Source organism: Narcine bancroftii, chromosome 2 (genome assembly GCF_036971445.1).
Source record: "Narcine bancroftii isolate sNarBan1 chromosome 2, sNarBan1.hap1, whole genome shotgun sequence".
Classification (NCBI taxonomy): Eukaryota; Metazoa; Chordata; class Chondrichthyes; order Torpediniformes; family Narcinidae; genus Narcine; species Narcine bancroftii.
The window spans coordinates 327,293,412-327,321,149 of NC_091470.1; the positions used below are offsets into that span (position 1 = coordinate 327,293,412).

General features: G+C 37.9%; 1 protein-coding gene across 9 annotated transcripts in view; it reads right to left on the reverse strand.

Annotated features, from left to right (window-relative positions):
* The window catches only part of LOC138755644 (NEDD4-like E3 ubiquitin-protein ligase WWP1), a 140,887-nt gene that overhangs the window by 22,927 nt on the left and 90,222 nt on the right, over window positions 1–27,738 (reverse strand). For all 9 annotated transcript variants that reach the window (XM_069922004.1, XM_069922009.1, XM_069922006.1 and 6 more), the window contains 9 exons: window positions 25,791–25,886; window positions 25,530–25,704; window positions 24,982–25,036; window positions 24,325–24,409; window positions 23,059–23,187; window positions 20,914–20,986; window positions 20,656–20,727; window positions 4,466–4,554; window positions 1,450–1,609 (listed from right to left, as the gene is read on the reverse strand). In XM_069922004.1, coding sequence (XP_069778105.1) covers window positions 1,450–1,609; window positions 4,466–4,554; window positions 20,656–20,727; window positions 20,914–20,986; window positions 23,059–23,187; window positions 24,325–24,409; window positions 24,982–25,036; window positions 25,530–25,704; window positions 25,791–25,886 — 934 coding nt within the window. The remainder of the gene's footprint in view (window positions 1–1,449; window positions 1,610–4,465; window positions 4,555–20,655; window positions 20,728–20,913; window positions 20,987–23,058; window positions 23,188–24,324; window positions 24,410–24,981; window positions 25,037–25,529; window positions 25,705–25,790; window positions 25,887–27,738) is intronic.

The following is a 27,738-nucleotide window of genomic DNA, read 5'->3' on the forward strand; positions in this document are numbered from 1 at the left end:
CATGCAGGAAACCCAGAAGATTCACCAATGAACACCACCGCTTCTAGTTGGAATTTGAAAATGTTTTCAGATAAGCAGGCATGCTGCAGCGGCAAACATAATTTTGGATGAACCCAATAAGTTCTATTGCAATTGACTCACAAGCAAATCAGCAAGTAATTAATCATCTTTCTATATTATAGATATAAGACTCATCCTTCCTGTCGAAGCTCATTTATATTCAAGTCCTACAGTATGTGGTGCAGGGGAGGTGCCATTTGTGTCTAATATAGATTCACATCGTCCCTGTATATTTCAGCGTAGCATTCCTATTGCATGTAAAAGTCTAACTCATTTTGCTCAACAATTCAAAACACATGTCAAAGATCTGAATATTTATACCAATGGTTATAATCGATTGAGACTATATTTACTTAATGGTTTGTTCAGGTTTACAATAAATTAAATCTTTTCTTTAACTTACCAGTGGGCCCCCTTTCATGTATAATTACAGTAAAGTAGTTATCCTGCCAACCTCTTCAATTATAAAATTTTTACGATCATGCCCAGACAAGTTACTGGCTTCTCTGCCTTCTATCAAATACCAGATTTCTTTGCTATCACATAATGTAACCAGCAGAGGGCAGGCTAAACCATTGTTTATGGGCCAACCTACCTTTAGCTCTTCCAAAAACAAAATCTGCCTTTGCTAATCTCTGCAGAAATTCAACCTATAATTTCAAACTTGGGCCTGGTATTTAATCTATCAATCTGAAAGAAGTAGTAAAACATTTTTATTAATGTGGTATTGCATTGAGAAATAGTTTTCCATTTAGATTTAATTATCAAATGGTTAGTGCAAATTAATCTCTAATTTTAGCTTTATTTCCCTTTTCAAAGGCTCACTCCCAAGGACATAACTATTTAACTCTTTTCCAAGGACGTGACTATTTAACTCTTTTCCAAGGACATGACTATTTAACTCTTTCCCAAGGACGTGACTATTTAACTCTTTCCCAAGGACGTCACTATTTAACTCTTTCCCAAGGACATGACTATTTAACTCTTTTCCAAGGACATGACTATTTAACTCTTTTCCAAGGACATGACTATTTAACTCTTTTCCAAGGACATGACTATTTAACTCTTTTCCAAGGACGTCACTATTTAACTCTTTCCCAAGGACATGACTATTTAACTCTTTTCCAAGGACATGACTATTTAACTCTTTTCCAAGGACATAACTATTTAACTCTTTTCCAAGGACGTGACTATTTAACTCTTTTCCAAGGACATGACTATTTAACTCTTTCCCAAGGACGTCACTATTTAACTCTTTCCCAAGGACATGACTATTTAACTCTTTTCCAAGGACATGACTATTTAATTCTTTTCCAAGGACATGACTATTTAACTCTTTTGTGCTTTACAACTTAAACAGTTTAATTGATTCAAGAATTTTATACTTACCATCGCAATAAATCGTCCAATGAAACAAAAATAGGACAGGTGATCCGGATTAATCGTGGATGCTGGATTTATTTGCAAACAATAGTTACTCTTTCCAGCATATTCAAAAAGACAATACATTGGATTTAACACTTCATGCGACAGTAGAAAGAACCATTCCCTGCATAAAAAATAAATAAATGTCATTTTAAATTGGTGTCAACCATGTTTTGATTATTTAAAAATAAACCCAGCCAATATTTCACTCCCATCTTTATTACTTAAATGGATATTCCAGTACAAGATTGGTAGGTGATAGAAGAGCATGTAAGGTTCTCAAATTACAAGATTATTAATGTAATTTCCTATTCAAAGATGCTTGATGCATCTCTTGTTTTTAAAAGGTAGGATAAATATCTTTTACTAAGATGATTAAGAAAATGGAAATTACTGGATTCGCCATTCCTCACAGAAAAGGGGGAAACCAGAAATGGCACAGTTAGTGCAGCGATTAGTGCAACACAGTTACAGTGACAGCGACCCAGATCCAAATTGGCACTACCTGTAAGGAGTTTATATGTTCTCCCATGTCGGTGTGGTTTTCCTCCGACCCTTCAAAATGTATGGGGTCTGTAGGTCAATTAGATGTAATTGGATGGCATGGGATCATAGGATAGTTGGGCTTGTTATGATGTTGTATGTCTAAATTTAAATTTTAAAAAATATTTATTTGTTCAAATCTGACACTGAAGTTCTTTCACCAGACTGACAAGGTTAAACCACTGTTCAAAAGAAGAGGAAAAAATATTTCTGGTAACAAAGTCAGTGGTGGGAATGTCCATTGAAATGAGCTACAGTTAAAATAATATATTTCCACAAGTGAGAATTAAGGGACAGTCAGCAAAAATATGTTAAAAAGCAAATAAGATGTTCAATTTCATTAAATGATAAAGAAAATTGATAAGCTGATTAATTTTTTAATTTAGAGATACAGTATGATATGCAGGCCACTCAGGCTCATGCCCAGGCTACCATATTACATGCAAATGACCAATTAACATCTTTGGAATGTGGGATGAAACCAGAGCACCCGAAGGAAATGTACACGGTCACAGTGAGAATTACAAACTCTTTACAGCAGATTCAAACAATGGTTGTTGGCATTGTAATAGTCTTGGGTTAACTGGTATACTAAAAGTACCGACCCTACAAGTAATAATCAAATTTTTTGAACCAATCTTTTGGGTCAAAGTCATATGTCCGCAGTCAGGGTGTTGGGACCTCAGATGGGTAGCCAGATAGGGCCAAAAATAGAGAGGTTGACTTTTACACGTGTTATATGGAAAACCTGCGATTTTTGGGTCAAAAAAGGGAGGGGGGGGGTGTCAACTTTTACATGGGATCAACTATTACATGAGCATATTTTGTACATATGGACATACTTTACATGTGGATCTTCAAAAGGAATTTGATAAAGTTGACTGGTACCTTGCAGAATGCTGATTCAATCTAGTTCTTGCTCTTTCAGTCCATTCACTCATGTACATATACCATACATCTTCCACCACCCCAGCACATTCCTACACTAGAATCTAGTGTGAATCCTTGCTTCCATGCTGCAACACTGAAAACCTGGTGTAAATTCCTGCCTTCCTCACTACTGCGCTGAGAATCTGGATTTCAGGAAGAAAGTGGTATGAATTCTTGCCCTCCACAGGCACTCCTGCAGTAAATGAATTAGCCAATGGCTTGGGGTTAAGAGGTGGTGTGGGGAAAGTAGGTTTTGGTCAAACCAAAAAAAAAGGCACTGCTGCAAGGGCAGCGCTGCCACTTTTGTGGATACACAGAGAGCAAAGTCTCAGCGATCCCCTGCAGGCTCCAACTGCTTAGTCTGACTACTGTCAGCTCTGTACAGGCTTTAAACGGCTTGTTAAAAGAACTGACAGTGGTTTATTTTAAAATCCCTCAACCTTCTTGGGTCTTGCCCAAGATGGTGGCGCCTATGATTGGCGGCAGCCACAAGGGGTTGCAGAATCTGGTGAAGCGGAGGACTGGCACAGGGCACCATAAAATGGGGAGGCCAACCCCATTTGAGAAGGAGAAGCAGAGAAGACAACTCATAGGCCGGTGACCACCGGTGGCAGACCAGTGAGGGGCTCTGAGGCTGAAGATCACACAGGAAGCAGACGAGGTACCCCCATAGGATGTGGGCTGCTGGCAACTGCTGTCAAATTACTCACATCAGGCTGTTGACTGCTGGAGACTGCCTGAAGGGGTACCAGGAATAGTCCTGGGATACAAGAAGGTGCCAGAATCTTCCTGATCATGTCAGAGGTGTGCATCTGGAGCTCGGATTGCTGATGGTTCAGACTGAAGGCCGTGTGTCTGAGGAGGCTGTGGGAGCGCTAGAGGCAAAGCCATGGACATTCAGTGACCCTAGGGGGGGGATTCACTTTCTCTGTCTGCAAGGGGCACTGGGCAACTTTTGCTGATAGCGAATCTTTGTCGGCCGTATGGCAGACTAAAGACAATTTTTTGTAATGGTATATTTCTGTTTTATTACATGAAGATAAATAATATCTGTGTAAAAGTCAAGGTAAGCCACGTGGCCACTTACCACTGAAGTGTGGTTCTGAGGACTGCACCCCACCAAACAAGGCAGGTTTGGGCATTGCTGGGGGCAGGCAGAACCTGCTCCATTTGTTGACAGACCAGCAATATCCTTCAGTCTCTCATCAGCTGTTCTTCCAATGAATTTTAATAAAAGAAAATGTATATACTTCAACTAATTAGTTCACGGGATTTTGGGGAGAAAAAAAAAGACATTTTCAGTCCTTGAACAAATACAACAGACCTGAATGACCACTCTCACTCTTACATCTGAGACTAGTAATAATTTTGTCAGCTTAAAAAAAATTATTCTTATTTGAAACATTTTGGGGTACTTTAGGATTTTCAAATGCATATATTGCCGGTAATCATCACCTTTTGCTATCTCTCACTGAAAAAAAAATCTTTAATTGTTACTGAGAGTTACCTGGCCAAACCACCGTAATCCAGCCCTTCTTCTCCTCTAAATATTACATATAATCGTCTTCGAAGGTCATATGGTTTTAAGGCCATGATCTGTTTGAAATAAAAAAAATTCATGAAACTCTCCATGACAAGAACAACAATCTGTATTTGACAACAAATGTGATTTAATAGCGTCTGATTTTTCTCGGGAGTGCTTAAAAAAAACAAATTGAACCAGACAAGGAGGGAGGCCAGATAACCATGTTTGAGGCAAGAGTGTACCTGGGTGACACATAAATGCAATGGTGAAAATCAAGCACAATATACTCAGAAAAAAATCATTCCTTTACAATAATTTAAAAAGTTCTCCTCTCTTAAACTGTCACTTTACTTTTGGAACTCCCAGTGTAATGAGTGTTTTCAATAAATACAACCGAAAGAGTTATCAGTTTTGAACAACATCTTATAGATGAAAAGGGAGGTGCAGAGTCTTTGGAACTCTCTCTGGTTACTCTAAGGGAACTGTCCTGTTGCAATACTCAAGGGTGCTAGAGAAACTCAGCAGGTCACGCAGCATCCATGGAAGTAAAGGGTAACCAACATATCGGGCCTGGACCCTTTGTCAGTATAAAGTAAAAACAGGCAGATGCCTGAATTTTAAAAATGGGGGGAGGGGGAAGAGGAGGAGCACAGGCTAACAGGTGGTCATAGGTGGATAAAGGTGGGAAGGTAGGAGAGAAAAAAGCTGAGAAGTGACAGGAGGAGTGGGTAGAGTGAACATTTTTAAGGTGCAGGTATTTAGGTTCTTGATGAGCAAAATAGTGAAAGACTCAAAGGCAAAGTTGAAGTTATATCAATCACTTTTTATATGACCAAGCAGGCTCAGGTAGATGAGTCGCTTCCTCCTGTTCCTATTTCAAAGGTTTATATGAGAGATAGAAAGGAAGAAAGGTCAAGGACACAAATTCCAAATTCTGAGACTGGAACAACACGGCTAAAAGTACTCCTGCGTAAAAGTAATTTCATTTCGGGATGCACTGACAAAATAGCACATCTAGAAATGGACATATAGGAGGAGGAGGGGTAAGCTCATTGTGGGATTTTCAAAAATGATAAAAACTTATAAAACAAATCAATGGTATGCCAGAAACCAATACAGATCAAAGGGAGACAGGAAAATGCACTAATACAAATTAAGCGCACAAAAATTTAATTCCTTTACAATAATTTAAAATTCTTTCCAACCTTAAAAACTACAGCATATCCTTACTTTAGAACTCCCACCATAATAAGTAGTTTTAAATACCATTTGTACAGCAGAGCATTTATGGTACCCACAGCTCACGTACTGACAAATGCATATTAAATATAATTTTTTTAAAATTTAAATTACATTTAAATGTAAACATACAGCACAGTAACAAACCCTTCCGGCCCACAAGCACTTGGCATCCAATTATACCCAATTAACCAACAACCCCGTACGTTTCGAAGGGTGGGAGGAAACCTGAGCGCCCAGAGGAAACCCACACAGAAATGAGAATCTACAAATTCCTTACACACAGCATCGGATTCAAACTCCTGTTGCCGGCACTGTAACATTGTCATGCTAACCACTACATTAAACATGATGTGCAGGGTTTTCTACTAAAGATATGTTACATTTGACTGTACAAACGTTGAGGTGTTTAATATAGGTACAGATTCTTGTACCAAAATAGGATGACAAAAGTTTCAAAATAGTTCGATGGTTCTTGGTTGTCAGCTGGAATAGTCTTTCCACTTTATGTGCACTCTTTTATTTCTTGATCAATTTTTGTTATGTATACAAGATAGAAATTGAACGTATACGTTTTTCTAAACATTTAAAGAACATTTCCAATTATCCAAAAATAGGTTAACCAAAAAGTTCAATTATCCAAACTTTTTTTCGGCAGTAACATGATGTCACAAGTTGAATTTTTTTTTCACCCAATGTGCTCATGTGGGGCTTGGGCATGCTGTTAGTGCCAGTTTGGTAACAACAGAGCTCAGAACCAGCTAGGAAGACAGACGCTGAATGCCGGCTCAGAGAAGCAGGCTGGAATGAATCTCAAGCCATTAGTGAGCGACTGGAGGAAATCGGGGGTCAGGCAGCACATGGGAAGATTTTCTTTGTTTCAGGTAACTCCCTCCTCTCTCTTTCAATTTCTTTTTTTTTACCCTATACTTAGTTCTCCGCTGTCCTGGCATCATCAAGGAGAACGGCCTCCTGGGCAGGAACAGGGACCTCGGGCTCCTGGGCAAAAGTGGCGACAGCAGTGGGAGGTGTCGGAGATTGACAACGGCTGATCTTCTGTTAACCGATGCAAGTGTTCTGCTGACGCTACTGGGCTGCTTAACACCATTATTCAGTTATCTGAAAAATCCAGTTAACCAAAAAATGTCCGGTCCTAAGGTTTTCTGATAACTGGAAGCATACTGTATAAGCCACACATGTCAAACTCAGGCCCGTGGGCCAAATTTAGCCCGTGATATAATTATATTTGGCCCACAAGATCTGCGCCGCCGCGCCAGTATAGCGCATGCACAGCTAATACTACAAATCCCAGAATGCTTTGCAAATGTGTTGGCGCCGGCCCCTCAGCCCGCTAATCGCCCCCATCTCCTCTCTTTACTTTCATTAGCATCTGCGACCTGTCGCCCAACTCACATGTAATAAACCCCTTACGAAAAATGGCCAAACGAAAGACAGAAAACAGGACCTTTCAAGACAGGTGGGAGGGAGACTATATGTTCATCATTTTAAAAGACAAACCTGTTTGTCATTGAAGAAAGTTGTTATTTTTTTGACTTGTTGGCTTGTGAAAAAAAATACATTTAAAAGGAGCTTCAAGGCTATAGAGAAATATTATTGATTGAATATTTTATTTCTCATTTGTTAATGCTTCTTCTGGAAAGAGTTTATCCAAAACTATTATTAAACATTTATTTTAATAAGAAAAAGTTTAACATTACATATGTTGAAAGAAGAGAAAACATGCAGATGTTGTTGAAAATTTTCAATAAATATTTAGTTTGGCCCACGACTTAGTCCAAGTTTTTAATTTTGGCCCTCTGTGAATTTGAGTTTGACACCCCTGGTATAAGCCATTCACCGATCCCTTAAAGACAAATTTTTACACAACATCAATTACTCTCACAATCATACATTATACTGAGGACATACAGTAACTATATAACTCATGAAGTACACTTTCATTGATCAATACCAACAGTTAGCAAGTTTCAGTATTTTCTAGCCATTTCTAATCATTAATTCCATACTAGGATTTTAAATTATTAATTTCTGCTTGCAATCAAAGATGGCCCTTGTGAATTATTTTCTTTTCTGATTTTCTACATTCATTTCTATGAAACACCTGATGTGAATTGCTGTGAGGAAACCAATGGTTGCCATTGAGGCTTTGCATCTCCAAATGACAGACCCAGTAATTGATAAGTATTGATTAGAAAAACCTCTCCACTCAGGTTTCTGCCCTGCAATGGCCCTGAAATTGATTTTTGTCAATATTACAAATGAATTCCATGGGTGTGCCATGGCACATTATCCCTCTTGGTCCCTTTCAATCTATATGGACCTGACCACATCATCAAATGTCTTTCCTCCTTTATCTAGTAACATGAGTCTGTTTTTACCTTGCTGCATTCCAAACTAGTTATTATTAAAAAATCTTCTGTAATGCTTTTACTTCCCATTTTTGCAGAGTTACTTAGGAAGATCTCCAACAAAAATATTATTCCTCACCTACCCCATTTCCTATTTATTCGACAATTAACACCATCATCTGAAGTCGTGCCAAAATCAATCTATATGCTGTTGACAGTCAAGTCTATTTTACCAGCAGTGCTCTCCGTAAGTCACTGGCTCTGTAATTTCACATCACTCAACCTCAACATCTGCAATAACAGAAGAGTTCACCACTTAAGTAACGAGAACACTGAGGTTGCCTTCTGACACACACACAATGCTAACTCTCCCATTTTTTGGCTTCATTTAATGTCTGAATTATTTGACTCAAAGTGGACTCAGAACAGAATTTTGCACCTCACAAGATCACTGTCATTGCTCTAACACCACAAAAAGAACTGCACTATTGCCACATTTTTTTTTCACTATGCTAACGTTGAATATTTATCATTTATCTACCTTTTGTATTTATTATCTCTTTTTAATTTAATGTAATCTGTTGTCGATTTTTTTCTGAAATACCCATTCAGCTGCAACAAGTAAGGATTTTGTGCATACATAGATTGTACAATATATATATGACAATAAATTTGCCTTGGTTTTACTGATTTCCAACCATACCCCAGTATACTGACCTGATATCTTCCATCTACACCTATTCACCTCACTCAGAATTATTTCAAAGCGTGGCTCCCTGTCTATCATCTGTGACTCTCTGCTATCTATGAAAATTTGAGAAAGCTCATCCCTCCAGCTTTTTTGCAGCCGTCAGGGTACAAAATGAAACATCTTAAAACAACCTTGAGGGGGCGTGGCAAGTTGGCGTAGAAGACAGACGTGCGATCCCACCCTTCCTCAGCTAGTTTATTTAAGCACCCGTTTTCAAAGTTTATAAAAGTGAATAAAAATTGTATTTTATTTTTTGCAACATTAGTGGGTTACAATGGCTACTAATGTAAAAAAAACTTAATTGCAGAAGAAACTACCTTTTAAGAGTGCTGAAGAATTGAGGCCTACCTGCTTAACTGAAGCCACGGAGTCAATTTCGGGAGTTCCTAAGGGACAGAGGACCCCTGCCCGCCTGGGTATGACGCCTGCGCCGATCCTGCCTTCCCACGCGCCTGTGATGTTGGGCCCGTGGGCGACTCGGCCGAGAGAGGAGCCCTTGAGCCCGCGCTGCCGTCGGGTGGGCATAGGACGCGCAGAATGGCGTTGGAAGCCGCACCTGCGCAGTCCCTGGCCTTACCGGGCATGCGCGGTGCCTCTAGGGTTCGGGAGTTGCTGGATCAGGTGTGGGCTGTGGGGGGGCCCGAGTGGCGGCGTCCCAAAGTGGTCGGGGTGCTGTCGTTGGGTGTTCAGACCCGCAGCCAGACCAGAAAGGGACTGACGGCATCTGAAGAGGAAGAAGACTTACCTTTACTGGGCAGCACGCAGGAGCAACTGGAAGTGGAAACTAGTGAAGGTGGGGCTCAAAAAGAGGCACTGGAATCTGGAATGGAGTCCATGTGTGCTGTTTTGGAAGGGATTGCTTATCAAATGGATAAAATGTTTAAACAAATGACTCAAGGATTTTTGGAAGTGACAACTAAAATAAATACTATGTCTGAAGATATGACTGCAGTTAAGAGTGATGTTAATAAATGTATCAAATCAGTGGATACAGTGCAAGAAAATTTTTTAAAAATTGAAACAGCTTTTTTGAATGTAAAAATCAGGTTGAAAGTAAATAAAGAAAAAATGGAGAAAGTGGAAGATTCTTTTGTGGATTGGGGAATTCAAAAGAAGGAATTATTTAAAAAAATTGATTCACTGGAAAATCAAAGTCGAAGAAATAATGTGAAGATTGTGGGTCTTCCAGAAGATATTGAAGGTTCCAATCCAATAAAATTTTTTAAGAAATGGATTCCCGAGATGTTGGGCAAGGAGTTTTTTTCGAAAGGCCTAGAGTTGGACCAGGTACATAGAGCGTTAAGGAGAAACCACTTCCGGGACAACCGCCAAAGGCTGTTTTAATCCGTTGTCTGAAATATCAGGGTAGAGAAATTATACTACGGTTGGCGATGCAGAAGGCACGAAAAAGTCAAACTCCAATGGTGACTCAAAATAACAGAGTAATTTTTAATGCAGATCGGAGTCAGGAGATTATTAGGCGACGTCAGGATTTCAATTCGGCTGAAGAAGTGTTGTGGCAGAAGGGTTACAAATTTGCTTTTCGTTATCCTGCAGTGTTAAAAGTCTTTTATGGTAATTTTCAATCTCAATTTTTTGAAAATGACCATGATGCATTAATCTTTGCTAATTCACTACCAGAGAATGGTCGATTTTCACCGCAGTCACCTAAAAGGAAAGGAAATGGAAATGGAAATGGGAAGAATGGAAAGAAAGAAGTGTTAATTCAAAGTCTTATTTACATTGAAGACCTGGAACAATCATTGGGATTGGAGTCAAAGGTTGAATATATTGATTATATTTGATTATGTTGATGTGAATAATGTATTTCTGGCTGGGGGTGGGGGGTGGATGGCACTGAAGTGTTTGATAGTCATCTGCCACTAGTGGAGTTCACCACACCCAGTTTTTTTTAGGGCGTTACTACCTTTGGGTAGTATTTTTTTGGTTAATAAAAATTTTGTTTTGGAATTTAAAAAAAATATATTTAGGGGAGGGATAGTGATTATAAGATATTATAAGGGGAGCGATTTGTAGTGAGTGATCATATTGTTATTTCGTAGGGATGTCTAATCTGAAATTTGCAACTTGTAATGTTCAGGAGTTAAATAATCTAAGCGAAAACGAGTTTTGGCTTATATTAAGAAAATGAAAGTTGATATTGGTTTTTTGCAAGAAACATTTGACTGAGAAAGAACATCTCAAATTGAAGAGAGATTGGGTTGGTCATGTGTTTTCTTCTTCATTTAATTCCAAGGCAAGACGTGTAGCGATTTTAATTCATAAGAATTTGTCTTTTGAATTACAATCTATGGAAGGAAATGCTGGGAGGGTTTTAAGAGTGAATTGTAAAATTTTTGCGGAATCTTGGACTTTGCTTCATGTTTATGCACCTAACGTAGATGATGAGCTTTTTATTTCTGATGCTTTTTTGTTGTTAAATCAGACTAATGAAAATATTTTAGTTGGGGGTGATTTCAATTGTGTTCTGGATTCTTTATTAGATAGATCCCCAAAAAGTATAAAGAAATCGAAGATGGCGATAGAAATTGGGGCCTTTTTTCTTGTGTAAGTTCAGAAATGGTACGTTCATCTTATAGATGGAGATTTAATACAATGTTGTTGAAAAAACCAGAGTTTGTTACCTTTATTAAAGAACAGATCATTTTGTTCTTGACTGAGAATGATAATTCTGTAGTCGTTTTGTGTTATGGAATGCACTAAAAGCTTATTTAAGAGGGCAGATTATTAGTTATACTACTAAAGTTAAGAAACAGTTTATGGCAGGGAGTTTAGAACTGGAGAAGCAAATTGCTGAATTGAGAAGGAATTTCAGAAAGATGTGACAAAAGATGAAAAAAAGTGGTTTTGGCTAATTTGAAACTACGTTATAACACATTGCAAACTTATTAATTTGAGCGTTTAATTAATTGATCTAAGCAGGGTTATTACGAGTTGGGGGAGTGAGCACATAAGGTACTTGCATGGGAGTTAAAGACGGAACAGGTTTCATGGATTAGTAATGCTGTTATAAAGAATTCAATAGTTACCTATAAACCTCAGGAAATTAATGACCAGTTTTATTTATTTTATCAAAAATTATATATTTCTGAGGGGAAACAGGAGAGTGGAGTTATTGAATCTTATTTATTTAAATTAACATTACCAGGATTAAAGGAAGAAGATGTTGTGGAATTGGAAGCTCCATTTACAGAATTTGAGATTAAGGAAGCTATACTGGAGATGCCAAATGGAAAGTCACCGGGGGATGACGGATTTTCTGTGGAATTTTACAAGTTTTTAATGAAGATTTATCCTCTGTGTTTGAGGATGTATTACAATAAGTAACTGACGAGCACGAGTTGCCAGAATCTTGCTCCAGTGCTTTAATTACTGTAATTCCGAAAAAAGATCAAGATCCGTTTCAAGTGTCTTCATATAGACCTATTTCTCAACTGAATGTAGACTATAAAATTATAGCAAAAGTGTTAGCAAATAGACTTGCTAAGTATTTACCTAAATTGATACATATTGACCAAACAGGTTTTATTACGAATAGAAACACATCAAATAATATTGTTCGATTGATTACTATTGTCAATGCATATCGACAGCAGGCCAACCATCCAATGGTGGTTGCACTTGATGAGGAAAAAGCCTTTGACAGGGTTGAATGGAAATTTTTATTTAAGGTGTTGGAGAAATTTAAATTTGGCCCTTTTTTTTTTATTGGTTGGGTTAAAGCTTTATATACAAACCCGATTGGCAGGGTGGTGACAAATGGTCAAGTTTCATTACTGTTCAAATTGACGCGTTCGACTCAACAAGGGTGTCCATTGTCATCAGCCTTGTTTGCATTCGCTATTGAACCATTAGCACAAACAATAAGACAGAATGAACAGATAAGAGGGATGAGAGTTATGGATGAAGAATATAAGATTAACATATTTGCAGATGATGTTTTGATAGACCAGAATGATCATTGCCGCATCTGCAGGAATGTTTATTGTAATATGGAACATTATCTGGATACAAGGTTAATTGGGATAAGAGTGAAATTTTGCCAGTTGGAGGAGATTATTCAGAATATAAATATATTATAAAATTGAAATGGCCTGATAAAATTAAATATTTAGGAATAATTGTAAACGCTGATCATAAATTTTTATATAAGTTAAATTATGTTCCTTTACTAAAAAAGATTAAAGCAGATTTAATTAAATGGAAAGATCTCCCGTTAACTTTAATCGGTCGAGTTAATTGTATTAAGATGAATATATTTCCTCAAATTCAATATTTATTTCAATCAATACTGTGTCCTCTTTTAAAGGGATTTTTTCAGGATTTAAATAAAGTCATGAGAGAATTTTTATGGAAAGGTAAATTATTGCAGGTAGCATTATATAAACTTTCTTGAAAGTATGCGTTGGGTGGGCTTCAATTACCTCATTTTTAAAATTATTTTGAAGCAGCCCTGTTGAAATTTATTAGTAGATTGATGGATTTGCACCAACCCCCAAGTTGGGCGAAAGTTAAGATGGCTTGCATTTCTGAAATTGAGGTGCATCAATTTATATATATCGATGGAATATAAATTTGTTGCGGGAATATAATATGGCGATATTAAAGCATTTATTGAAGGTGTGGACTAAAAGAAATAAGATTTTAGGATCAAAAGGTAAATTGTCAATTTTAACCCAATTATATAATAATCAGCTTATTCCTTTTTTAATATTTAATAATTATTTTAAAGAGTTGGGATTTTAAGGGTATAAAGACATTGCAGGATTGTTTTGTACGACAGTTTCTTTCCTTTAATCAATTGATGGAACGTTTTGATGTTGCTGAAAATTTTTTGTTTGTTTATTATCAACTTCGAGCTTTGGTGAAAGACATGTATGATGGAGAGATGACTTTACATGTATTGACGGAATTTGAATCTTTGATTTCTTCTATACCAAAAAAGGAATATATTTCTGTTATGTATCAAGTGTTGCAAAACAATATAGATAAACCGGATGGAAGAAGTCTAAGCTTAAGTGGAAAAATGATTTAGTTTTTGTTTTTCCTGAAGATTATTGGGCAGATATGTGCTACGACAGTGTAACTAAATTGACGAATATACGGTATGGAATGGTTAATTATAAATTTTTACATTAGTTATATTTAACTCCAGAGAAATTGAAAAATATGGTTTTAGTAACTTGGATTCTTGTTTTAGATGTGGTGTATGTACTGGTACTTTTTTTTACATGCTGTTTGGTCCTGTGTTTATGTACAACCATTTTGGGAAGAAATTAGGTTAATTTTGGAAAAATTATATAACATTAAGTTACCATTAGATCCATCTATTTTTTTAATGGGTTACATGGTTCCTTTAAAGTTATTAGGGCTGGATAAATTTCAGATTGAATTGGTACGTTTAGTACTGTCTGTAGCTCTAAAATGTGTAGCAAGTACATGGAAAGATAACACAGTGATTAATATAATGCGATGGCATAATGAATTGAAAGCTTGTATTGTGATAGAAAAAATTACATATAATTTGCATGATAATTATTCTTTTTTCATCAATAAGTGGTTACCGTATTTGGAATATATGCATTTAGATGTACTTTGATGTATTATATATTTTTCCTTTTTTTTAAGCTCTCCTTAAGAGAGCTGGCTGATGGGGTGGGAGGGGTATATTTTCTTTAAATTTTTTTTCTTTGTGTTTATGTTTTTAATATATATATATATATATATATAATTACTTATATTGGATTGTATATTGTTTTTCTATTAACAATTTTCTTAAATAAATAAAGTTTTCAAAAAAAAAAAAACCACCTCCTTTTCCTGTTTGTTTCAGAACTAGCCAGTTCAGACACAAAGTCAAACCCGGGATGACAAGTCCCTGAAAGTGAATATTGAATTGTTTATTGTCACGGCTCCATTCATCTATTAATCCTACAAATCTAAAAGTACTGAATTACCCGTATCTGGAAATCTTTGTTTCCAACCTTATTCAAGCATTCACTTTGTTCTCTTCAACCCTCCCTGTCTCCACAATTTAAAAATGTTTTCTCACTTTTCCAGTTCTGATGAAGTTATTCACATTAAATGTTCTTTCTTTTTCAACACAATGTTGCCTGACCTATTTTCAGTAGTTTGCTGCTTCTCTCATTCTCTTTGATCTTCCACACCCCACCTGTTCATCTGCAATATAATACGTTCCACAATTTCCTGACCTGCTGAACACTTCAAACATTTTCTTCATTTATTTCAGATTTTCAACATCTGCAGGTTTTTTCTTAATAAAATCATTCGCTGAAAAAGCCCTTGAAATTTTAACTCTGTTTTCTCAAATACAGTTGAAGTTTGGTTGGCTGAGCATTTTCTATTTTTATTCCAGGTCTGCAATATCTGCAATTTTTTTTTTGAATTTTCATTAATGGTGCTGCATTGGAGAGGGTGCAAATTTGCTTTATGAGAACATTGCCAAGACTGAAAAAAGTAGACGTATTATAGAATCATAGCAATACAGAAAACATGCTGAAGAAACTCAGCAAGTCATTCAGCATCCATAGGAGGTAAAGGGTAACCAACCTCGCGGGCCTGATCCCCTTGTATGAGAAAAAAAGACAGGGAGCTGAATAAAAATGTGTGTGGGGGGAGGGGTGGTGGGGAGAGGAGGGTGGGAGAAGAGGAGAAGTGAGAAGGGAGGAAGAGGAAGGAGAAGGAACACAGCTTAACTCGTAGGATAGAAAGGAAAAGCTGAAAAGCGATGAAGATAGGGGAACTCTCCACAAAGAGAGTGAAGGTTGGAGGAGAGATAGAGAAAGAAAGAGGCTCTGGAGAGGGGTTTAACAGAAACTGGACAAGGTCGATATTAATGCCATATGGTTAGAGAATGCTCAAATGCAATACAAGGGGTAGTTCCTCCAATTAATGGGTAGACTCGGTTTGGCAGTGCATGATGTCATGGATAGACATGTTCATGTGAGCGGATAGAGTGAAGATGGTCAACAAAGTAATCTTCCAGTCTGAATTCAGTCTCACTGATGTAGAGAAGGGCACATCAGGAGCACATCTATGGTAAATAACCACTGTAGATTCACAAGTGAAGTGTTGCTGTTTGGGGGCCCGAATGGTGGAGAGGGAGGAAGTGTGGTGCAATTGTACCTTTTCTTGCAGTAACAGGAGTAGGTACTGAGGGGGTGATTAGTGGGAATGGATGAATGGACGAAGGAGTCCCTGCAGAAAGTGGAGAGGGGAGGGAAAGCAGAGTCTGGTGGTGGGATGCTGTTGTAAATGCTAGAAATTGTCGAGGATAATATGTTGGATACAGAGGCTGGTGGGGTGTTAGGTAAGGAATCTTGTCCTTGTTGCATCTTGAGCAGACGGGGCCAAGGCAGATATGCAGGAAATAGTAAAGATGCAAGAAAGGGCTGAGTTGTTGACAGTAGAGGGGAAGCAACATATTTTTGAAGGAGGACATCTCATATTTTCTGAAATTGAAGCGTTCTCCTTGGGATCAAGAGGATTAGAGGAATTGAGAGAAAGGAATAGAATCCTTACTTCTATAAACTACCAACTCCCACAGATAACAACTACATCCCTTCACACCCTGTCTCTTGTAAGGATTCTGTTACTTCCTCTCAATTCCTCCATCTGTCGCACCTGCTCGCAGGATGAGGTCTTCCATTCCAGAACATCTGAGATATCCTCTACTTCAAAAAAGTCTAGTTTTCCCTCTTCTGCTAGTGACCCAAAATGTTGATTATCTTTTACTTCCTCTGGATGCTATGTGATCTGCTGTTATTCCAGCACATTGTGTATTTCACTCGATCTTAGCATCAGCAGATGTCCTTGTTCAACTTAAATTCCATCTGCAATTGCTCTCTTCAACATATCAGCAGATCAATATCATTCTGTAGCATAATATGATGATTAACAGTACTCATAAATCTTGTGCTGTTTTCAAACTTACTAATCATACCACCTACATTCTCAACTAAGATATTAATGGATATAACAAACAGCATGTGTCCCAGTACCAATCCTTGTGGTACACTACTGGTCAAAGATCTCCATCATTTCCGGTTGCCATGTCTCCTGTTACCAAACCAAATTTGCACTGAACTTACCAACGCACTTTGGATTACATGAGCTCCAACCTTGCAAAGACCTACAGAAGGCTATCAAGCCACCTTAATGGCATTGCCCTCATCAATACAGTTTCCCTAAATTTGATCATTCATAAATCAGTGCTGACTACTGATTAAACCCTTTCTCTCCTCTCTTTCAAAATAATTCCCAATCACTGACATTAGACACACTGGCTACAGTTATCTGGCTTTACCATGCACCATTCCTGAACAAAAGTACATTTGCTGTGCTCCAATCATCTGGCACCACACCTATGGGCAACATTTCAAGATCTTTATTCAAGTCCTCTGCAATCTACTGACTTACTTCCTTCAGCAACCAGGGACACATCATCTCAGTCCCTGGGGATTTGTCCATCTTTGTGCTTGCTAAGAAATTTACTATTGCATCTCCTCCTTTTTAAATGGTGCTTTATTCTAGAATTGTACAGTTACCTCCCATGTATTCTCTATCAACAATATCCTTCTCAGTGAATACTGATGAGAAATATTTTTTTATAATTTCACCCACATTGTCTTTCTCCATGCACAGATTACACCTTTGGTCTGCAATGGGCCCCATTCCTTCTTTCATTACTGCCTTCCCTCCTGAACTGCATTTATTTCAAAACAGAATCTACTGTTTAATGTTCTATAATCTACCATATGCTTCTTCCTGTTTCAAACCCTCAGTATCCTGGCATCCAGAATTCCCTTAACTCTGTTAGGAAAATACTGACCCTGAACTCTTACTGTTCCCTTTTGAAGATCATCCCAGCTTCTGAATGTATTTACCCAGAAGCAGCTGTTCCTTATCCAAAACATCTTCAGAAAATGCTTCTGAAACATTCTATCTCATACCTGCACTGGTGATTCTCTTTAATAAGTAATGGAATGTCCCCTCTTCTATTATACCCTTACCCCCACCTCCCCCTCCATCTTGACTGAAATTTCTACATCCAGAAATGCTGAATTGTCAGTACCTACCTTTTTGTCAACCATGACTCCATGATTGCAATCGTACCATATTCCAACGTGCGAATCAATGTTTTGATTCACTTTGTCTATTCTGCCTTACTATCAGACTCTTTACATTAAAATAGATGCAACCTAACCTTGCATTTCTCCATGAGCCTTATTATGCATATTTAACTCTGCTACTAGAATGAGCAAGTTTGTCTTCAACACTTGACTGAACCTCGCCATCTAACTGCACATCTACTCTGTGTCACATCTCCTTGCCAAATGAATCTATTGTCTGAGAAATTTTACAGCACACAATACTGGGGTATCAATAATTATTTTGATTATAGGCCTCTTCCAGCTGCAAACTTAGAATGCATCTGAGCCCCAAAGCATTGCATGCAACTGGAAAGGCATTACATAATCTTGGGATTAAGTGTCCCTGTAATAATCTGAAAGCATATTTCAAGGAGAATGACATCATCCCACACAATCTATGCATGTCCAGAAGTGTCTGGTCATATTTCCAGCATGAAAATAAATAGTTCATTCCAAGACAAAAAATTACACAACACTGAAAAAATCATACTATGTGCCTTACATTTGAGGTGTCTATCAAAATGCAACACTGCCATTCATTTCAAGAGGAACAGAATAGAAGAGCAGGGATGTAATGGCTTTATAAGGCACTGGTGAGACCTCATGGAGTATTGTTAGCAGTTTTGGAGTCCTTATTTAACAAAGGATGTGCTGATGTCAGAGAAGGCTCAGCAGGATGATTCTGGGAATGAAAGAGTTATATGAGGAATATGATATGATGGCTCTTGGCCAGTACTCATTGGAATTCAGGAGAATGAGGGGTAATCTCACTGAAACTTATTGAATGTTGAAAGCCATGTATAGAGTAGATGTAGGAAGGTTGTTTCCCATGGTGGGAGGGTCTACGATAAGAGGGAACAACTTCAGGATCGAAGGGAATCCACTCAGAACAAACGAGGAGGAATTTCTTTAGGCAGACGTTGGTAAATCTGCCGAATTTGTCGCCACAGACAGCTGTGGAGGCCAAGTTGTTGGGTGTATTTAAGGAAAAGTTACAGATTTGAGTTAATATTAATCTTTCAAGTTATAATGTTATTATACATATCTTAGTAAAGTTAGTTTGTGGGCTTGGATACAGGGTCACACACATAATTCTTTGAGATAGCAGATAGCAAGCCATTTTTGGAGTCGAAGTGTCTGGAAAAAACAATAAAAATTATAATTGAATGCTTTATTCAATTGCTGGAAGATTGTTTGCTTAAAAAATAGACTGGATAACTCCTAATTCAGAGCTGTAAACAGTCATAAAAGTACTGTTCTCCATCAAGAACTCAAGAACAATAGGTGTTTGCTTAAAAGTATTTTTGTGTACACCACAACATTCTGCTGGCAGCTACTGAAACAAGCAAATTCTTCCTTAAGTGACCTGTGCAGACTATTCTGAGTTAGATCCATTCAAGCTAGTGGACAGAGATGCTTTTAGCATATAGATGTGAATCAACTTTGGAAGTAACTTCAAAAGGCCACCTGTCATCATTCATATTTTTGGAAAAATGAAACAGAAAGAAAAATGATGTCACGTGATGGGAGTTTTCAGAGAAACATTTTACTGGAATGAGAGGCATTTTGAAACCAGAAGATGCCTGGCCATCATGTAGGTAACAACAGGATTGAAGGGGCTTGACCATCCTGTAAATAAGACAGGATTGAAATGCAGTAACAAAAGGCTGTTTATGTTCTCCTTATAAAAAGGAGGAACATTGGAAAAGTAGTTTAGACACCTTGCTGACTCTTTAGAAAAGAGGACACATTTCTATTTTGTCCATTTTCGAATGGCCACTTCCTACAGTCCTGGCTGGGTTGTGAATTCATCATGGAAGAAAACAGCCACTTCACTGTCTCTTTGGAAAAGAGGGCAGATTTATCTTGTGGAACACAGATTCGAAAATCTTCATGCAAGAAAGAGAAAAATCGTTCATATGAAGAAAGTTCTCTGAAACTCTACAAAATAAATTTGTGAGTTTTAAAGAGGTATGATGTCTTGATGTTTCAAATACTTCATTATTGCTTTTGAGTAATAATTTAAAGGAATCTGATGCCTCACACTTACTCCATAATTCCTTTTGAACAGCAGTAAAGACTGAGTTTCAACACAAAATCATCTCTTGAATCAAGCTTAAACTGCAATGGTTTGGGTTTTAGAACACATACATATGTACATTTGCATATAGTGAGGTTAAGTTTAGAGTTAAGTAAGAAGTATTATGGTATTAATAATAAAAATTATTGCTTTTTTTAAATACCATTGCCTTGGTTATTACTATTACTGCTGATTTAGTCCATAACAGGAAGAGATTGATAAGTTTTTGATTAGCCAGTGCATCAAGGTTATGGGGAGAAGGCTGGGCAGACGGACTGACTTGGAAAATGGATCTGCTCATGAATGAATTGAGGGGCAGACACAATAGCTTATTTCTGCATCTGTCTTATAAAACAGTGTTGAAGCTGGTATGATCGCCTTTCATCTTCCTGAACATTTCAGATAAATGAAGCTTTTTTTAAAGTTTTTGTTTGAAGGTGGTATCAAATTCGTTTTCTTTTAAACCTTGTGAAATTTTAGCTGCAAATGATGATCTTCCAATACACAATCTCCTTTACTTTCCATAGCATAGCACTTACTTGTTGAAAGGAATCTTCAAACAAGGTTTGCCTGGAAACAGTGATCTTTACGTGACTGGGCAATGCATTGGACTGCAAGAAAAAAACAAATGTGTCAACTAGGAATATTTGATAGAATAATGAAAACTTGCATTTGAATAGTTAAAATCCAAAAATTTACATTGACCTCTTTGTTGATTCATTTAATTATTATATATTTTTGAAAGTGATTAAAATTAAGAATAAGATTGCTGTGAAGAAAATAAAATGAAAATTTACCTGGCATAAATATCGGAAATGTGCTAACTTCCACCGAAAGCTTCGTTCATATGCAATCTGTGGGCCCTTTGCACTGTGGAAATAAGAAAAACAGTTATAATGAAATTTTGTGACATTTTTGAAATACCTATCATGAATTTGAATAATGACCCTTAAAGAACACCAAACTTAATTTGGAAATGCCTCCAACTCTTGTACAATGATATTTTAAATTTTTTTCAATACAATTCTCTGGTACAGAAACAAGCATTCTCACCGCATCAAAAGACAAATTCTTGCTTAAGTTCTGAATAGTAACATAAGAGGAAATGGCACAGAACAAGGCCTTTTGACCTATCATAGCCTGATTCAGGTTGGAGTCTAGCTACATGACCAAAGTGCAAAGGGAGTTGGCTACACCTGTTAAGTACAGGTCAGAATGGTTTGATACAGGTTGTATCTCACTCATTCAGCATTCTGTAGTCCAGAAAATCCAATGGACTGGCAAGTTTAGGTATGCGCCGCTTAACGTCTATTTGGGCAACCGCATATACATCTGAAGTCCATAATTATTCAGTTACCATGAGCAAGTCCGCAGAAATTTAGAGAAAGCAATCACTAGCTATAGGAACTTGTATACAGTACACCCAAACTGATCTGACTGCCCTACTCTCTTCCTACATCCCTGTATCAGTCCCACTAATCCCACTGCCCCACTCTCTCCCACAGTCCTGTTGGTCCCCACACTGATGCCACTGCCCCCACTCTACCCACAACCCCGTTATCAGACCCCACCCTAATCCCACAGCCTTGCTCTTTTCCCACAGCCCCATGCCAGACCCCACACTGATCGCTCTGCCCCACTCCCTCCACTCAGCCTTGTGTCGGACCCCACACTGATCCCACTGCCCTCCTCACTCCACACAGCTCCTTGTCAGTCCCCACACTGATCCCACTCCCCCACTCTCTCCCCACACTGATCCACTCTCTCCCTCAGCCCTGCGTCAGTCTCCACACTGATATCACTGCCCTGCTCTCTCCCCATAGCCTCGTATCAGTCCTCACACTGACCCCACTGCTCAGCTCTCTGCCTCAGCCCTGCGTCGGTCTCCACACTGACGTCACTGCCCCGCTCTCTCCCCACAGCCCTGTGCCAGTCCCCACACTGATCCCTACTTACTAATAAAAAGTTTACAGGTACACTATAGTATCCCATATAGTTTTGCTAAGTATATAATATGGTGTCATGGGACTTGAATCCTGGTCCCAATCATTTGCACTGGAAAGGTTCAATCTGTGGCAGTTCTTGCAAATGTTAGTACAAACTACTCCAGACAGTGCAGGACTCGAACCCCAGTCTTGATCTCTGGCGCTGTAAAGGTTGAATCTGCCACTGCTAGTATAAACTCCTTATATACAGCGCAGGACTCGAACCCCAGTCCTGATCACTGGCGCTGTAAAGGATGAATCTGCTGCTGTTAGTACAAACTCCTTACAGACAGCGTGGGACTTGGGCATTGTAAAGACACTATACTAACCATGCTGCCCCGCAGAATTATTTCCTGTTTTAAGTTTTGTTCTACCGTTGATATGTTTACATAAAGGGTTCCGTTAGGGGTCAATTTCTGTGGTCCGGCAATGCCCAGGTCTCAACATCGCCAGGTTGAAGAGGTACAACCTGTATTTTGATTTATATTTGCAAGTAATCTCACTTGCATTCAAGTTGGGATAAAGCATTTGAATTGGCTCAGGTTAAGCCAACGCAGTGGCAGTTTAGTATCTTTCTTCGGGTCAGGATGATTTGCCAAACAGTAAGATAACTTGTGGGAAGTTGCATTTCAAGTGCATTGATTTTGCCTGCTTAAGCATTGTGCTCAAGATGGTCAGGTCAGATTTGGGAAATGTTCCAAATGTACACACTCATATTTGGATTGTGTGCAACTGAACTTGGATTTGGATTAGGTTTTCATTTTATATGCAAATAAAGGTAAAGGTTCTATTATTGTCATGTAGAATTACATTTAGAATATAACATACATGAAATTCTTTAAACATGCAGAATTGCCTGCAGTTTAAAAAAAATTGTGAAATTGAAAAATGGAATACGGGTGCAGTTCACCAGTTAATTATCTGGTTCTTTCATGTTTGTTCAAGACTAAAACTTACCCTGACGATTTTCCTGTGCGAGGGTCCTGAAAGGTAGTTGTTCGAGTATTATGATCAACAAAGTATCGGACACCTTCCCTTGTGTACCGAATTTCCCAGCCCTCTGGAAGTGGATCTTCATTTTGCAAGCTACATGTAAAATAGCAAGGAACGATGGAATTAACCCCAATGATATTCCCCACAGTGTAGAATAGAAAAAGTGGACATCTGCAAATCATTCATGATATAAAGTAAAATAAAAACATGCTATATTCCATATTTTTTGGAAAAAATATATAACCTTGACATATGAGCAACCCCGGTTTTGTAATGTCAAATAGTGCTATTTTAAAAATTTATTTTGTTATAATGTCTATTTATTTTTTTCAATATGTAGGACCAGCAGATGAAATTTAATTTGAATATCTTCTTTGCTTTACTCATATTTTCATTCTTCAGGTTTATTCACTTCTCATCAAGTTTCTTCCCCAATTTATGGCAAAATATTCAATCCTTGCTTTCAACAATGTCAATCTGGCCATTGTTTCGTAATTAGAATTTATACCATGAGACTTATCAGACAAGTGTATCTCCAAACTGTGCTCATCCTGCAAATATAATGCAATTTGCAGCAGATAATTGATTTATATACATTTTAGTTATTGACAGCTAGATGTCTGTAGCTTTTGAGATTCTTTTGTGAAATATGCAAAACAGTTTAATTCCAGTATAATTCTTGTATATTTATTTAAATTTAAATTAAATTAAACATCCAGCACAGCAATAGCCATTTTGGCCCACGAGCCAGTGCCACCCAATTTACATCCAATTAACCTATGCCCACGGTACATTTTGAACAGTGGGAGGAAACCGGAGCCTCCAGGGAAAACCCATGCACACATGGGAAGAACGTACAAACTCTTTAAGACAGCGCGTAATACGAACTCTGGTCCTGATCACTGGAGATGTAAAGGCGATGTGCTAACCGCTACTGTGCAACCCCATTGTACATCCCTAAAATCACTCCAGAATAATCAACAAGAAATTGGCTTGTAGTCTCAATTTTCTGTCATCATAAATAGGTTTAGTCTGATGCATCAATTCTGGATTGACAAACTAGGTTGTAGATATTCTCTTTGAAGTAAGAAAACAATAACTCAGATTTGAAAACTTCAGATGCAACACCAAAATTCTCCAATAAAACATATTGGAATTATTAACAATTTATTGAATGTATTATTGCTTCAATTGGGCTTAAGGAATACAGAAATTTACATATCTTCTTACCCCTGTGTTCTTGGATCTTCCCACTGAGTGGTCTTCGTATTATGATTCACAAAGTAAACTCTATCATTTGCATCTACCCTCCTTTCTGTTGGAGAGAGAAAATAAAGCAGCCTTAAGATTTTTTTAAAAATTTTGAGTGTCAAGAACAGGAAGGGTGTGTTTGGGGAGGACCAGACATTGTGTACAATTTGGCTGCAATAAAATTCACTTTCTCTCATTAAACCAAGTAAGAAAAGGCAAAAATAGGAAAAAAATATGACATGCTGACCAAATTTAAATCCTACGATTCAGGATTTCATATTATACATTTAAACAAGTTAAAAGGAGTGAAAATAAAAATAAAGCAGACACATTGTTTTCTTTCTGCATGCATTTTCTTTTTTTCATCTGGAGTGAATGACATCTCATTAGTCATCTACGTCCCAATGAAAATTTCGTTTCTTATCTAAATAAAGTTCAATATTTTTTTTCAACATATACGTGAATCTTAGTTATTTTAATGAAGTATAATTTATATACTGTAATCCTTTGAACCAAAGAAAGTGATTCCATCACAGCCAATTTAGGAGCAGGCAAGTTCCCTGAATAATTCACAACACATCTCATTCATTTTAAAAAAATGATAGAGAACCTTTGCAAAACTGATGGTTCACATACCCCAGCCTGGTGGTAAAGGCCCAAGTGGATCATTTTCTGCTGATAACATTGAAGCCTGTTGACAAGATTAGTTATTTAATACCAGGGTAATAAAGTCAGATGGAAATGAAACATCAGACATCAGCAGTTCAAATTCTTAAATCAAGATGATCTATAACTACTGAAGGTGTCTGATGAAAAGGAAATCTACACTGTCACCCTCTTTTTTCCCCATGAATTGAAGTGCTTTACAGCTTTATTGCACAATTCATTGCATGGACAGTGGCAGTTGCAAGTCTAATTAGAAGTGTGTTCAATATGTTCCTTCTACAACTCCACCTCTTATTAAAATTCAAACTAGCAAAAATGAAAATACTGACATTACTTAAAATTTTTAAGATCATAAAAACCAGACAAAGATAAACAATTCTCACTGTCAGATGGAAGCATTTCTCCGACATGTAGAAGGTAATTATCATTGACAATAATGTAGAATAGAAAGAATATAGAGTAAATTATGTCTTTTAATGCAGATTAAAGGATGAAACAAAAAAACTGGCATTAACTACCGAATAGAGGTATCGTTGGTTGAATTGCTGCATAGCTCCCTGTAATTGATTTCGTTGAGACTGCCATTGTTCAAAATTCCTAACTGATTCCATTGTAGGCCGTTGCCATGTTGTTGTCCTCGTGTTATGATCTACATAGTACACTCTGCCTCGATCATCAACCCGCCTTTCCCAACTAGGAGACAAAACAGTGTTTAATTGAACTCAGACTCTCACAAACAGGTTCATAATACATTCAAGATCTAATTCAGTCTAACTCACCCTGGTGGTAAAGGTTGCGGTCTCTCCCACGTTGTGGTTCTTGTATTGTGATCAACATAATATGTTCTACCATGAGGGTCTTTCCTTTGCTCCCACCTTCAGAAAGTGAAACTAGTTTATGAAAAGTTATTTTTTCAAAGTTAATTAATACACTTAGTACATAAAAGATAAAATAGACAATGCTTTTTTTAAATAGAAGAAAAATGACCATATTTGATGGCATATAAGACACAATTCTTTCCCCCAAAAAAATTCCCCAGGTCTTGTACGTGAAGTTGAAATTAGGGTGATAATAGTGAGTACCACTGAAAGTGATCATTGCCATTGTGTGGCTCACTAGTATCACCACCATCTATCATTGGGAGCTAGTGGTGGGCTGTCGGGAGACTCTCCCAGCAGCCTGCTGTCGGTGCCTGCACTGGTCCCGCTGCCCCACTCCCCCTCCAACAGCCCACCACCAGTCCCCACACTGATCCCACTACCCTGCTCCCATCTTATAGCCGCCACCAGTCTTCCACACTGATCCCACTGCCCCATTCCCTCCGACAGCCTGCCAGCATTTCCCACATTGATCCCACCACCCCACTCCCCCTGGGAGAGAGCGGGGCAATGGGACCAAGCAGGGAGAGTGGCAGTTTGTTTGTATAAAATGCTTTCTGCTACAGCTAAGCTGCTTTTGTTTTCTCTTGTAAATTACAGCAATATTATTATTATTAAAAAGATTTTCCCGTTGTCCTAGTTGCATGCTTTGTGAAAGTTTTTTTATGCTATACTATAGCTACATCAGTGCTTCTCAACCTTTTTCTTTCCACTCACATACCACTTTAAGTATTCCCTATGCCACCGGTGCTCTGTGATTAGTAAGGAATTGCTTAAGGTGATATGTGAGTGAGAAGGGAAAGATGAGAATTACAGCTCTAGACCCAATTGTTACTGAAATATTTTGCTTGAGAAAAATTGCCATTGGGCCATTCCTTTAGAGTTATGAAACCATGCACTTAATGAGTCAATTAGGTACGATTAAAACAATGGTTTTCAATCCGGCGTTAAATGTTTCTCCAATTTCTCTTTCCACTGATGCTGCTTGACCTACTGACTTTCTCGGACTTTCTTCTGATTTCCAGCATGTGCAACTGTTTTTTTATTTCCATGTATTTTGCTGCCTTACTGACTCTAAGCTCGTCATTTTCACCTTTCTACACTGGTTTCTTCATTTTTTAAAAATCATTCTCTTCACCTAAACCCTCGTCTCAAGTAATTTCTCACTTTTCTATCCTTCAAATCTCTTCAACATTCCTCAACTTTACATTGTTTCTACCACCACTTCCCTTAAAGAAATCTACAGCTTCTCTCTGCACCACTTATGGTATTCTCCAATGGGCCTATCAAGAAATTCAAGGCTACTCCTTCTCTGGATAACTTCAACATTCTCACTGATGCTCTTGAACTGATATTTCTATCAGGCTGGGAGCAAATTTGCAAATTTTCTTACTAATTCCAATGCTGCTAGTGAATTATATATTATCCGCCTATAGTCGCCAGGATGTCAATTCACTTTTTAAAACAAGATCCATGCTGATTCCATTGTCATCACGTTGATGGAAGCTTGTCTGAAGAAACTTTGACCTCAAAAGAAACCTCTCCTATTGACTTTTAAGTATATACTCGAGATCCTGCACCAGCATGTCTGCCCATGGCCTGATGACCTGTCATACCAGGGCCACCCGCAGACTTAGGGAAATTACACCATATATTCTGTCTGGACAATGTCCAACCAGATGGCATTAATATCGACCTCCATTTTCCATTAGGCCCCTTCTCTCTCTCTCTCCTTTCAACCAGTTCCCCACCCCTTTTGCTCTCCATTCAGAAGAGCTAACCCCTACCCTATCACTTCCCAGCTTTTTTTCCCTCTCTTCTGCCCTCCTACCCATATCCACCTATGACC